The sequence below is a fragment of the Herpailurus yagouaroundi genome, unplaced genomic scaffold (genome assembly GCF_014898765.1).
Source record: "Herpailurus yagouaroundi ecotype Mexico unplaced genomic scaffold, PumYag 165, whole genome shotgun sequence".
NCBI classification, from domain to species: Eukaryota; Metazoa; Chordata; class Mammalia; order Carnivora; family Felidae; genus Herpailurus; species Herpailurus yagouaroundi.
This window is the reverse complement of record NW_024412406.1, coordinates 5,355,413-5,370,452: the sequence shown is the minus strand read 5'-3', so window position 1 is coordinate 5,370,452 and position 15,040 is coordinate 5,355,413. Positions and strand designations below refer to the sequence as shown.

General features: G+C 43.2%; 1 protein-coding gene across 3 annotated transcripts in view; it reads right to left on the bottom strand.

Moving 5' to 3' along the window:
• The window catches only part of ZNF704 (zinc finger protein 704), a 191,790-nt gene that overhangs the window by 38,793 nt on the left and 137,957 nt on the right, over nucleotides 1–15,040 (bottom strand). For all 3 annotated transcript variants that reach the window (XR_005794130.1, XR_005794131.1, XM_040487522.1), the window contains exons 2-3: nucleotides 14,627–14,730; nucleotides 9,893–10,140 (exon numbers count right to left, since the gene is read on the bottom strand). Coding sequence is in view for 1 of the 3 variants with exons in the window: in XM_040487522.1 (XP_040343456.1) it covers nucleotides 9,893–10,140; nucleotides 14,627–14,730 (352 nt within the window). In the remaining 2 variants the exon portion in view is untranslated. The remainder of the gene's footprint in view (nucleotides 1–9,892; nucleotides 10,141–14,626; nucleotides 14,731–15,040) is intronic.

Genomic DNA, 15,040 nt, shown 5'->3' with positions numbered 1-15,040 from the left:
AATTGATAAGCAGTAAAGCTTAATACAAATTGTAGAAAAATAAATATCATTGTATAATTCCTTTCCTTAGTCAGGAGGAAACAGCTGATACAGAGATCAAATCCAAAAATTACAATGGAGATGACCAATATCCTTTCTAAATTCCTCAGAATTAGGATAACCACCAATTACAACTGTTTTGAGTATCATCTCCTCAATTAGATTCTCATTTTTTGGGTCTCTGGTGTGGGCTCCCCAGGAATCAGTTGCCCAAAGAAAATTAGGTAATGCATATGAAAAATGATCAACTTTGCTTCCTCCTTGTTTTGTTCTTTTGCTGGGTTTCTAAGAGAAACGCTGGGGATAGGCCAGTTTTTATCACGTAAGCTCTCTGAGAGTAGGAGCCATGACTTCTTGCCCAACACTCTACTCCTGTGCCTAGCATAACTTATTAATTAGTATTGGCTGTGCTGAATCTTGGGAAAGTTGCATTTTGGGGCCCACGGCAATGAGCCGTATTTGAGACATCTTAATTTACTTAACCATTTTCGAAGCTACTAGTAAATACTCTATGTTCAAAGAATGTTTGTCCAAAAGATCATTATTCTGTGAAATCCCAGAAGATTTCCCAGTGTGATTACCACCTGATGATCTTATCTGGCTGTAAATTAACTTCTTAGCACAGGCCCATGGCAGGCATGGTGCACACTGAATTATAGATGGTTTTCTCTTCACTCCACATAGTAATTTTTTCTTCCAGACTTACACCCCCTGCAATGCTAGGTACTCAAGGAAGGTCTAAGTTCACCAGAAGAAAACAGAAAATGTGCAGCAGGAAAAATGATTGTCTAATTTACAATGATTTGGGTCATTAGCATAAGCAATTGGGAGGACTTTATGCAGTATTATACTCCAGAAGCATAGAGAAAGTTCCTGCTGATTTGCAAGGTGGCTACAAACGCAAACTCAGAAACATAATTACACATAGTGGGGAGACCTTTAACTGGGTTTTGGGAGGGGGCAACCCCAAACTCCTTCGCAGAGGGACAGCCCTGATTTCTCTTCTACCTCTTCTTTTTGGCATTTCCTTTGAATGACATCTTTCATTCATTATCCCATTTTATCCCAACCCGCCAGAACTGTGCCCTCATAATTTACCCATGCACAGGTATTTGCTATCTCTAAATTTAAGAGCAATACAGATGAAGCTTTGAAAACATCTATCGTTTTGACCCAATATCAACTTTTAGGGGCTCTATCCTAAGAAAGTCATTTGGAACGTCTCCAAAGACGTGTATAAAGATGCTCACGGCACTGATTTTTAGACCAGTGAGAAATCAGAAATAATGTCAAGATTGCTGAGGGGATGATCAGATGACTGGTTAAATTAATTCCATATAACTGAATATTAAGGAGCCTTAAAAATGAAGTTGTAAGAAAAACTTCTTTGATGTGAAAAAACAAGCTCCTAGTGCAGGCCCACACCACCCTCCACCCTCCACCCTGCTCAGTGCCTGGAGGCTGACCCTCATCAGCGGGTACCCTGGCCAACTGGTTTCTGGTTGAGTCTGGCCAATGGAAGGACTGACAGAGGCGGGCAAGCAAGGGAAGAGACTGAAAGGCAAGAGGGTATGGATTCCCTCAACTTCCTGTCTGCCTGGCCACAGGTGGGCAGTGGCTCCATTTCTTCTCCAAAAACTAACACTTCTGTTGGTATTTTCAGAGTTTTGGTAACCCCCTGGGTTCTGGAAACCTCTCTGTTTATTTGCCTCTTCAGGCTTAGGGGTGGTAATGTTGTTAGCTTTTGGGGTAACTTCTCCTGATGTCTCCGAACCCTGTCTACACCTTTGTCAATAGCTTCTTCATTAAACTCTTCTCAATTGTTCCACTTGAGTACAGCACCTGTTTTCTGCCCGAACCTTGACTGATACAGGGGAAAAGCAGCTCATAAAAGTATCTGAACATTATCTTTTTTGAGGAGAGGATATGTCCTGCAAATAAAAATGTACTACACCATGGTGGAAATATTGGGGAGGGGGATCTTATTTTTACATTAATCTGCAAATGTAAAAATTATCCTACTTTTAATTTTTGAAAGTTATTTATTTAAAAATGGAGTCACCCTATCACACTTGCTCGACTAATTTGGGAGAATAACAGTATATTAAAAGGATATCTCAACTTGAATGAAATCAAGTGGCTTCTCTCTACGTAGGTGAAGGATGTGCTTGTGTCAAACCATGGGGCCCCTTAAATAGTGGGTAAGTACTTTTCAAAGTCCCCTAACGACATCCAATGGAAACAAATCCTTTGTCTACAAACAGACTACTCACTGTTACATGAAAAGAAAAAACAAGCCATGGGAGGAGGAGGACAGGAAAAAATAGCTAAGTAAACGTCACCCAAGTTGCCACATGGGTCCTAGCTCTCCCAAGGAGGCCAAAGCAAGCAAAGTTGCTGGGGCAATCGCAGGGCCGAGTCTAAACGTGCCCTTCAGTGCTTCTGCCCTAGCTGCCCCTCGCAGCTCTAACAGAAAGACGTTCACAGAGGAGGATGTCCGAGGGAGACGAGGCCACCCTTGTCTGGGAACCACACTGTGCTAGGGTCTTCCATACATGTGCCTAGTTTCACACTCACAACAACCCCACAGGAGTGAAGCTCTCAGCGGTTACAGGCAGACTCCTGGGATCTCAAACACGCCCGATGTGAGCTCCTCAGCAGCTTCCAGGCAAGCTCTTCAGAATCACCCAACTTTGGTGCAGTAGGCTATGAAGGCTGGAGACAGCTTCCTGGAGATGTGTGACCTTCGCAGCGGTTTCCAGACTGTCTCGGACGCCAGCTGCTTTGGGGCGACAGGCTGAGATCTCCGGCCAAGGCTTCCCTCATCTTTTCTCTGCTTGCCCTTCCCATGACAAGGCTCAACCCTGCTTTTGAATTTTTTCGTATCTGGAATACATGGAATGGCTTCTGTTTTCCTGAAGAAACCCAGACTGGTCCACGGGACTGACTGCTGAAGGTCACCTTCAGGTCCAAGAGTGGAAACATGGCTGAGTTTTGAAGTATTACATTACACGTCTAGGGATAATAAGTTCAATGAAAGTTATGTTCCAGAAGATACATGAACATCACTTTACTGTCCGCTTTACCACACAGCAGCCTGGGGTTAATACCAAGTTGCTTTTTCTGAGAGAAAAGTGTGAAGATCCTTGGGTATGTTTCATATGGTGATTGAGGTGTTATGTGTAGGTGTACGTGTGTGTATGTGTGTGCATGTGCACGTCTGTGTGTGTGTGTTGGGGGTGGACATTGATACATCTAAGCCTCCCCAGAGAGGACCAGGGTCCTTGATGGAAGGGGAGCATGCAATTATTCTGTATACCTGAGTTTGCTGTGTTATACATGTCTCCCTAGCCTGCCTCACGTGGGAGGGACGCACACTGCTTGGCAGAGGCTCCAATGGCTCTTTGGGGACTAAGAGGTCCACTCAACAGCTTCCAAAAGACTGGCAAGGGAACAGACATATTTAAAAATTCACTACTTGGGGCGCCTGGGTGGCGCAGTCGGTTAAGCGTCCGACTTCAGCCAGGTCACGATCTCGCGGTCCGTGAGTTCGAGCCCCGCGTCAGGCTCTGGGCTGATGGCTCGGAGCCTGGAGCCTGTTTCCGATTCTGTGTCTCCCTCTCTCTCTGCCCCTCCCCTGTTCATGCTCTGTCTCTCTCTGTCCCAAAAATAAATAAACGTTGAAAAAAAAAAGTTAAAAAAAAAATTCACTACCTACCTAGAAACTGGTAGGGGTTCCAGTTCTTTCCTTTATTGGGAAAGCAGCCTTATACACGTCACCTCAGCTTCAGGGCTTTATTTCTTTATTTGTACGACAGGAGGACTGAAGAAGTAATCTGTGTGTGGGAGGTTAATGCGAAGTGATGGGTGAATTCAAATGTATACCAAATGTGGATCAAACATCTCCCATCTACAGGCACTGCTTATAGATGCTGTGATGACAAATAAAATTTAAAAATAAGAAAAAGATGTCTTCTAATGGAATAATAGAGAATGCATTCTTTTGTGTCAGGCTATTTTACCTCAGCATAATGTTTTTGAGATCTGCCCACTGTTTCACGTATCAGTAGTTTATTTCCTTTTGTTGTGGTGTAGTATTCTGTTGAATGAATATACCACAATTTGCTTATCCATTTACCTCTTTATGGACATGCGGGTTGTTTGCAGCATGGGGTGATAATGAATGAAACTGCTATGAACCATAAGTCTGCAAGTCTTTTTGTGGACATATGTTTTCTTATCTCTTAGGTAAATATCGAGGAGTGGAATTGCCGGGTCATATGGTAAGTGTCTATTTAAATTTATAAGAAACTGCCAAACTGTTTTACAAAGTGATTGCACCATTTTACATTCCCACCAGAGATGAATGAGAGTTCCTGTTGCCAACACGTGGGATTTTTGTACACTACAAAGCACACACTGTAGGATTCCATCTACTGGAAAGTCTGCAATGTGCGAAATGGACCTATAGTGACAGAAGTCAGGTCACTAACTGGCTACCTGTTTTTGCAGGTGTTGTGAGGGGCATCTGAGTTCAGAGGGGCATGAGGAGTGCTGAACTACTGGCCTGATTACAGCGGGGGTCACCCAGGTGGAGAAATTAGTCAAAACTCACTGCACTGTATACTTAAAATGGGTTCATTTTATTGAGTGGCGATTATGCCGAAATAAAGTTGATTTCAAATGATTTGTAGAACAACGACAAAAGCATTCATGAGTTAACAAAAATCTGTACCCATGATCTGTTTTCTCAATCAGTGGCTTGTAAAAGCGCATCTCATCCTTAGGAGAATTTGTACATATCTGGATGTGTTCAAGCAGTCCTGTAACTTGGAAAGGTTGTGGTGGGTGATTTCTGAAGTCCTTCGAGGTCCAATACTTCGGATCTTCTGTACTGCGTGGTAGATTATTCTGAGGTCCTATCACTAAAGTGCCTAGATCTCACTCTTCCGTGTGCTGATTCTCTCCGTGGCCAATCGGCTCCCCTGATCTGGCTGGCGATGCTGTGTCATCACCATGAAATCCGTACGGTGTGACCCCGAGCTGCTTTTCTTAGCACCGCCCTCCCCAGCAGTTCTAACAGATGGGTCTATTTCTGGAACAGCGGTTCTTCTTGCAGAAGGCACTCTCTGCTCAGAATTAGTGGGCTAGGAATTAAGTCAGCGCAGAGACTGGGAACAGCTTATGCGTGAGGGCTTTACGCATTTGTTTTCTTTTCAGAGCAGTCATTCACAATTTAAAGTGACTCACTGCTTTTTTGGTTCTGAAAGACTGAAAATGCAGAGTGGAGCAAGTGATTAATTCATTGTTTACTACTCGCAAAACTATTGCTGGAGCACCTAATGATCACTCAGCATTTTTTTCTCTGACTTGGGATTCTCCCTAGTCCCCGGGTAAGAGGGTTCGTGGTCAAGACACTTGTAAAATCAATGAGAATAATGAAGGCTGGAATGTAGTTATTGTCTTTGAGTTGCTGCTGATGTTCTGAAATGTGGAGTCCTGAGTCAGGTTTCCTTGTATGGCCCCTGATGTCTTCCCGTCGCCCTTGTCCTCACCCCTCACCTGAACGTAGGCTGGCCTCTCCCATTAACCCTAAATAAGTCCAAGGTGGCTGAAGTGGCTGAGGGATCCAGTGTCTTGAGCTGCAGCAATACTGATATAGTCAATGTGGGGACAGGATGGAGAATGGAGGTGAGCACCCCCTTCTCTCCACACCCACGCTTCTCAAATTTCTATTCAGTCAGTTGTCAAATGGGTAGAAAGGAAAGCAAAGTATTAGCAGCCAGCATGAACGATATGTTCAATATGAACAATAATGTTCATATAATCCTCAGAACAACCTCATCAGTGCGGTGCTATCATTATCCATATTTTACAAACAAGGAAACCATGGCTTAGAGAAATCAAGCGACTTGCTCAATACATAAGTATTGAGCTGGGGTGCTAATTCCAGAGCCCGGACTTTCTTATTGTGTTTAGGGATGGACAAACTTAGAATCTGACAGAATTAGGGACCTGACATGGAAAAAAGCATATTCATAAGTAGTTATCAGCACTTCTTGATTTTCTAGAGGTCTTCTGGGATTGATGGTAAACTATAGACTGTTTTCTCCCAGGCTCCCAGAGTGTCGGTAGTTAGGGTCACTGCATCACCTTGTGGTCATGACCGGAACTGCATGTCCCCTGTAGTCTGGGTCCTGGCTTTTCTCTGAGCATGGAAGAACTGCCTGTCTGTTCGTCTGAAATCCCAGAGAAAAAATTCTGCTAGCACTGGGCTTGAGGTAGTTGGTTGGCCGATCTCCAGAGCCAGGAGAAAGAAGGCTTTCATTTCTGTTTCTCCCATTTCCAATACCTTGGCTAAAGGTCCTCTTAAGAGCGATGGGTACTTCATTCAGGAAGTAGTGGGCTGTGGCAGACAGCCTGGAGTTCTGTTTTCTGCCCTTGGATTTCTCTCTGGATCCTTTGCACCCCAATCCCACCCTGCCAAATAACGTTGGCTGTAGCTGCATCTGATTATTTTCTTTCCGTGTTATTCTCCTCTGTGGGCAGAGGGAAATGTGGATTCCTTGAATTTGCTTCCAAAATTTCATCTTGGCTATTTCAGCTAGGCTGATCTTATCTCTGCCACGTTATAAGCTACAGGACCTTGGGCAATTCATGTAACCTTAGTGAGCCTCTTCTGCAGAATGGGGATACAACTATGCCAAGGTATAGCATAGTTGTTAAACTGCCAAAAACATGTTAAAAGCATGTTGTAAATTGTAACTAAATATGCAAATGCAGTTGTTACCAGCAAATGTTTCTCCATCACTGCTGATAGTAAAAGATAATGCCTTGTCTAGGCAGCACATCTCATACTCTCTTCCTCCTTCCGTAAGAGGAACATGGATCACCTTAAGAGGTCAGAGTGAGATGTCCATGTGTGGGAGACATAGGAGAAGAGATGAGAGAGCTTTCATAAGGAGGAGAAAGATCAGGACCTCTGCTTCATAATCCCATCCAGGGAATGTTGCTTCCCCCTTTGTATAGGGTCTAAAAATGTCTGTTATAATGATGCTACATTCCAGTACATGGGGTTTTAGGGCTTGTACATCCTTTCTACTTATGGTCACATTTAATCTTCATGATTATCCTGAGAGAGGTTTGATAGTACCTGTTTGCCTGGTTTATAAGTGAAGAAGCTGATAATCAAAAGGGATACAGGATCTTCTTAAGTTCTCAGGGTGGCCAAGTTGAGTTTAGGATGTGGATCTTGATTTCTGTTCAGTGCTCCTTCGTTTACCACTTACCATGTTATCTCTTTACAACATAGAACAGGAGCCTCCAAACTTTTTAAACCATGAGCCACAGTAAGAGGTAAATTTTTGTACATTACCCAGGTAAGTGCATACTTGAAACAAAAACATCAAGAAACCACACTTACCCTGATTGAGTACAATGCATCCTATTCTGTCCTATTCATTAAAGAAGTGCTATTCACAGCTCATTAAATTGACTCATAACCCACTAGTGGATTGAAACCTGCAGTGTGGAAAATACTGATCTAGAAGGTTCTCAATCCCCACAAGACATATGACCATCACAACTGCCCATGGTCTTAAATGGATATGATGCATCTCACCAACTAGAACATAGTGTCTAATGGATTATGCAAATTAACTCTTAGAAATCTTTAAAGGATTTTAAAAGCTCTAAAACAACAGCATCACAGTTACCGTGTTTCTACCACATTATGAGCACACCATTTTTCACCCCAAGTCATTATTGCCTCTTTACACATCAGTGTCCACCCACCCAGCATCCAATCTTAATGGAAGTGGCTGCGTCTCAATCTCAAGACATTGTGCTGGTTCACTTAATAAATACAAAAATAAGCAGCAACCATCCCACATTCTCATTACACTATTCAAAGTAACTTTAAGTTGTAAAAGGCAACGTCTATGTAAGATCCCTGATTTAAAAGTTAGTGATGGTGAGCTTCAGCCAGCAGGGGGTACTCCTCTGGGCAAATCCAGGCTCTGATTAGCTGGAAAAGTCAGAAAGAAAGAAGGAAGAATATGGCTTTTATTCATGTGTTTTTTTCCAACTACCCCGTATACTGCAGAGTGGGTCTTCAAATGAAGCCACTTTGTAATGAAGCTTTTTTGCTCTTTTCCTTTGGTGACTTGACTATCCCCTAATTTAGTCGAAGCTGACAGACCTTAAGTGCAAATGTGGCCAGTGCAACTTAACGTAACGCAAGAGTGAATTTGGCTGGTGTGGCTCCATTAGAGACGAAAGGCTGGGGCAGGCTTTCAGCAGCGCACCTTATGAGGCGGGGGTTCCCGGGCCGGGAGTCCTTGCCACAATGCCAAGACCTGCTTGATGGGAGCCACAACTACATACTCAGGTGACCCCAGAGAGAAAGTCTGTGCAGCCTGAAGCACAGACCTGCAGGCTTTGGGTCCAACTTGCCCGCAGGTTCCCCCGATACAAGTGCCAGCCTGTCTCCCTGACTAGTCGAGTGAAGGCTCAGTCCCTGGGGCCCCACAGGATGCTGGAGCCACTCCAGCCTTCCCCCTCCACCTAGGGGACTTGTATGTAAAACAGCAACTCTCCATGCCACTGCCCCTGGGAAGGACAGGAGACCACATGAATGCCCTGTTCTCTGGGTAGAGAGAGAGGCTGTACAACCTCTACTGTTACACATGCTGAATGATGCTGAGAGAGAAGCAGGGAGGGACAGTTGGACCGATGCCATCTCTTTGTTTTGCTCTTTGGAATGAATTGGGGGAAAAAAAACAGGTTGCATTGCAGTACTCGGGGCTTTGCTTTGGATTTTTGTTTGTGAATAGTCATTAATAAGGAAGCTACCAATGACAAATTAAAATACCAACATATCAAGTAACAGTTTCACATTTATACGGCGATTTAAAAAAATAACGTTGAAGTGTTTTCTAGATGTAGCAGTAGCATTGCTCCATTCTATGAAATAGCAATACTTTTCAAAAATTGTGAGTAAACATCATAATTTCAATGTATGTGAAGAAAATGAAAAGAATCTGAGCTCTAGGTCCAGGCAGACCTGTGTTTGAATGGCAGGTCTAGCCCTTTCTACCTGCATGACAGCAGCGAGTTGATGCATAACCTCTCGCTCCTTAACCTTCTCCTATCAAAATGGGAATAGAATACTTACCAGCAGGACTGCTGTGAGGATTAAATGAAAGTATAATCAATTAATTAGGTCTCCTTTTTCACTTTTAATTTGGCAACTATATCATTTTTAGCATGTAGGTACGTACATAGGTTTATATGTCAGTTTGCATATAAGTTTCAACCGGTTTTATAAAAATTAGACGCAAAATAGTCTTCCCAACAGCCCTTCAGGGTTTACGGAAGCAGGAAAGAGAAAATAGAGTATTACCTTTATTTTATATACACACACACAAAAATAAGTCCCACGAAGAGTGAATCACCAAACCAAGCCTGAAGTGCAATCTGAAGCCTGCTGTTAATTCTTACACCACAGGATGGGGGGTGTGGGGGGGCATGTGTACTTAGAAAGAACATGTCAGTGATTTGATTATTTTTGTTTTTAATCCTGACCCTTAATTTACGTTGAAACGTCCACAGGATGGGGCCGGGGACACGTGTACTTGGAAGAAACGTATCAATGATGTGATCATTTTTGTTTTTAATCGTGATCCTTATTTTGAAACGTCAGAGAACGTCAGAGGGGAGCACGAGCTGTTTCTGTGGCTCCCAAGGGACGTGGGCAGCAGGAATGCAGAACAGCCACGCCAGGCTCACGCCCGCCCTTCGAAGGCGGCCGTTCCTGCAACCAAAACCCGAAAACGGCGTGGCCGACACCCACCTTTCTTTTCCTGGGAATGGGCTCGTCGAAGAGCAGGTTGCTGGCCTCCGCCTCGTCGATGCCGTCGTCGGGCTGCGGTTGCGGCTGCGGCGCGGGGCTGCGGAAGGGCTTGAAGCTGTCGGCCGACAGCGGCGGCGACGGCGTGGACGGGTTGGACTGGTCGCTGGGGGCGCTCCAGCTCCAGTAGCCGCTGCTGCTGCTGCTGGAAGGCACGCCTCCTCCCTCCTTCCAGGATCCGCTGAGGCCCTCTGTCCGTGCACACAAACACAGTGTCAGTGCTGTCAGCGCGAGCTGGCTGTGTTGCGGGCGGAACGTGGGGGGTGGGGGGTGGGGAGCACGGGCGGGAGGGGGGGACCTCGATTCTATGCTCTTGAAAGCGCTTGCAGCCCACTCCATACTTTGCAACGGCTGCGTATGTAACATTTACTCAGAATCTCAAAAAAAAAAAAAAAAAAAATCGCATCGTATTATAGTTGATAAACATTTCGCTATTTTAATCACATAACAGGTTTTTCTAACAGTTTTCTGACGTGTGTTGTTTTGTTCAACACTAGCTTCTCAGGATGACAGTGGAAATTATATGAAAATGAGAAAAAAATAAGATGTTCTTGTTCACTAAGTTTGGGGAGCCCTGTATGTATTTATTGACTACATTTCTAAGAAAGAAATCATTGGCACTGGTCTCCCCCCACCCCCATCCCCTATTTTAACTTTTTAAAAGGAATTTCTCATAGGTCTGTGGTCCTTGGATTACATGTATAGAAAAAGTTAGTCTAAGGTTTCAGAACCTAAGAGAATAATTTCTGGATAGTTACCTAAAGCCATCTACCTTATTTTAACAGCTGCTTATTATAACAAATGATAGTGCCTTACATTTGGTGAATGTTTTACATTTCACAGAACTCATTCACACAATCTCATGCATTCTCACAACATCTGTCTCTCAGAGTAAGGACTGTTATGCCTACTGTACAGATGGGGATCCTGAGGCACCAGGATGTTAAGTGACTTGCCACATGACTACTGTGTAACCCTGTGGGCATGAGGCCCAAACCCTGGTCTACCCATGGGTCTTTCTCCTTCATGCGTGTGGGCCCTGTGCTGTGAGCAGCCTCCTTTGTCTCCAGCAAAATGGAGATCAGAGGAGAATTTATTGGTAATGATTACTGGTAAGACTGGTGTTGAGTTTTACCTTTCCACTCGTGGGGAAACATTATGAAATGTCTGCTAATGTAGAGAGATCTTTGCCCAGTTAGGATGTCTTTGGGCGGGGGGGGGGGGGGGGTGCTCCATTAATCACTGAAGATTTGCTTTACCTTTGAAGATACCCAATCTTAATTAGCACTTGCATAAATTCTACCTTCTTTTTAAAGGATAATTTCTGCTTCATATTTATATGCATTCTGAATATATTAAAACCATAGTCTAAGTACATGGGGGGAAGAATCTCAAAATGCCTCATTAAAATATGCTGCTAACGTCTGTGTAATTAGTAATGAAGGTAAACAGTAGACTAACATTCATGGAAAAATTTATTAACCACTTTCACATAATTATAGATTTCTAGTGTCTTCCTCAGCCAGGTCAAACAAAAAGTTCACTTCCGAGACTGAAGTTTGAAGTTGAAATGCCAGATGTAAGTTACCCATATCATTAAAGCAAGGCTCTAACAGAATCCAGTGGTCATTTATGCGGGCTCACACCTCGCCGGCCTCAACAAAACCAAATTAGCATCTCACCTCTGCAGTCTACACAGAGACTGATGTACTGACGGGACCCAAGTTGCCTGTAGAAAATAAGAAACCTCCATTCAGGACAACACGACTTCAAGAGGAGCCTAATGTAAGGCCTTAGTAATAGAACCTGGTGTGAGACACTTGCTTGGCAGGCTTATGGAGCTTATAAATACACTGCAGTAGGCACTTACAAAACAAAATACGTTCATGGTGCTAGATGTGTAATCAGGCTCGCTGTGAGGAACTGAATTTATTTTGAGAATCAACTATGATTATAGTGTGGTTACCTTGCTTCGTGTCAGTGCCAAAAGTTAATCTGTTTACTTGTGAATGACCTTTAGAAACACTATTTAAACAGAAGGACAATGTGCTATAGAATATAGACATAGATTTTTCAGAAAAAAATCAGAACCAATTCAGAGTTTTCCTTTTTTGTTTGTTTTTTAAGAGGATCCTGTCTTCTTAAATAAGTATTTGCCCAAAATGCAGACATATGCTGCTGGACTCTTACTCTCTTTGCAGACCCACCTCCTGACAAAGTGATTCTTCCCAGAAACAGAAAACAGTCACGACAGTTTATTTCTAAAAAATTTGGTAATTCCTTCATTATCATAAACTGCTCTCCTTTTTTAAGAATTTGCTTCCTGTTGTAGACTAAATGAGACATAATAGACAATTTGGGATTATTAGTTGGGTAGTTATTTTTTAAATCATAACGAACACTGAATTACTCTCTTTATAACTATGCTAACAAAAGTTTTCATTGAAGAAGTGAACACTTTATTTTGATTCTAACCTTTTAATACAAAGGAACGTTAAAGATGTTCTCAGTTAAAAAAGAATGCAATAAATGGTATTTGGTAAAAATGATGAATACATTAAAAATATACTTTTTCTCCGCTGAGGACTCCATGAAATTCTGCAATTCCTTTCTCCTATGATTGCTTTTGGGGGTGCCTTCAGTTTTGCTCTCACTGTACTCTTTCTTTAGTGGCGTTGCCAAGCTGAGAAAGGGAAGTCAGGATACCTATTTTCCAACATGCCCCGATCAGGTCATTTAATAGGGACGGTTAGGCTCATTTCAAGAGCACCTTATACCCCAGGTGGATTGGAGTAAGTTGTGGTCAGGACTCACCGGACGTTCAACATACTTATTTTAACACCTCCTGCTTAAAACCAAATTATGTGTGAACCATAGCTCAATCCCGTAACTGACTAGACTGGCTTTTAAGAGAAGGTTTTCTCTTGCTGCAAAGTTTCATCCAGTGGTCTCAGTGGCTGACATTTCAGTGAACTGAAGTTTGAACTGAAGTTCAGTCTGGCTTCGGCCCAGGGGTTGTCCGCTGTGAATAATCTTGCCAAAACCACCTGTGACCTTCTACTTGATGCAAAATTTAGTCCTTCTCATGGTTGACCTTTTGCAGCATCAGAGTCTCTCCCTGAAACACGCTTTTCCCTTGGCTTGCATGAAACCACACTCTCCTGGTTCTCCCTTACCTCTGTGGTAACCCGTCAGGCTCCCCTCAGGCTCTTTTCCCTCTGCTGGTCCCTTACTTGATGAAGGGCCTTACCATCCCCCTTAGCCATCCTCTCTTTACACTCTTTTTACACAACTCCCTCGAGGTGATCTCATCTCTTCGTATGACTTCCCAGTTCCACACGGAAAGCCCAGGCCTCTGTCCTAGGTTGCACCCAAATCTCCACCAGACATGGACCCTTGAAAAATCCTCAGGTTCTGACTACTAAACATGTCTCAAACCAGACTTATCATCATCTTCAGAAACCCCACGTCGTGCTCAAACATTTGCCCATAGATCTATTTCTCTACTCTGTTCTATCTTGGGGAGTGGGCCTCTTCCGGAAGCACACCGACTGCTGGGAAGTCACCCTCGCTGTTGCCTCTCCTTCATCCTCTCTGTCCATCACTCAGTCCCGTCGACTTTACCTTCTTCACATTTCTCATTTATGTCCTATTCATCCCTACTGTGACCACCAAGGCCCAGGACGCTCACACAGTTCTGTTTTTTGGTTTTGCCTGTAAACCCAATCATAACTTTCCAGTGCCCACATCATAGCTATCCTACAGCCTCAGATTAATGTCCAAACTCCTAGGCAGGAACACATAGCTCCTCTTGATAGATCTTGGGTCAAGCTTTCCCACTTCATTTCCCTCCTAATTTATCACACTGAATTATATGTGTCAATATTATATCACGACTAAGCAGATCTGGAATTAGAAAGATATGGAATAGAATTTCAGCCAGCTCTGCTGTTTAAATGTCAGTTAATCCACATGTGCCTCAGTTTACTCATCTGTAAAACAGTGATAATAACATCTCATAGAGTTGTGAGAATTACATGATAAAAAGCAAGCTTAGTACTTGGCATACAGTAAGTGCTTAATAAATGCTAGCCATTAATATGATAGATAGTTGTTTTTTTTTCCCCAAAGGAACTGTACAATATGAATGATTATGAACACTGTTTTCAATGATGTATTCAAACCATCTAGCATGGTACCTAATAAATATATATTGAATAAGTGAATGGCCTACATACTTTTATTTGATTAATAGTTATTATTCTATTGGGACAATACTTTTTCAAAATATTTAATATTCAGAGTTCTTTGATCCAACTGCCTGTCCAATTGAACAGAAATAATGCTGGTGAAAATAACTTCATTGGACCAATCTCCATTTATCTAGGAAAAAAGGAACACAGGCACTGAAAGATATGTTCTGGACAGGTGATGGAGCTCAGTAAATGTAAGCTGAATGGATGGATGAGATGCTGTGAGGTCTCTGGGGAGATGAGCAGGAGGCTGATAGTTGTGAGGTCTCCCTTTCTTCTACACATACTTCCCCTTGCTTTCTGCTAATGGGTGGCGGTTACTTGTTTATTGTGTTTGATATTTGATAGGAACGGGAGCCCTCAAAGAGAGGCTCTGTTCTTGGTGTCAGGGGGCCCTTCCCTGTGCCCCAGACCCCAGGCTTACCGTTTGGCCGCACAGGAGGGCTTCGAACCAAAGGGCTGGTGGACAAGCTGGTTAGTACCATTGCTGCTGTCACCTTGTCCATGTCCAGTTCCTCTGAAGATTTCCTGTCAAACAGGGTGGGGGGGGGACACTGTTATCTGTGCTTACTCTGCCTACAATGGGCCACGTACCCCACAAGTACCATGTATCACATGCTACTACACACATTTGCTCCTTTAACTTATCCCCATGAAAACCCAAAGGATTGTTAGCTTTATTGTACAGATCAGGAAGCTGAGGTCCGGAGGTTAAGTGATCCAGTCAAAATCCTATAGGATGAGGAAGAGAAGGATTCATTCATTGGATATTTATCTGACAAGTGTTTTATTGAGAGTGTAGGTTAGACCTATAACTACAGGTTAGACCTTGTTCTAG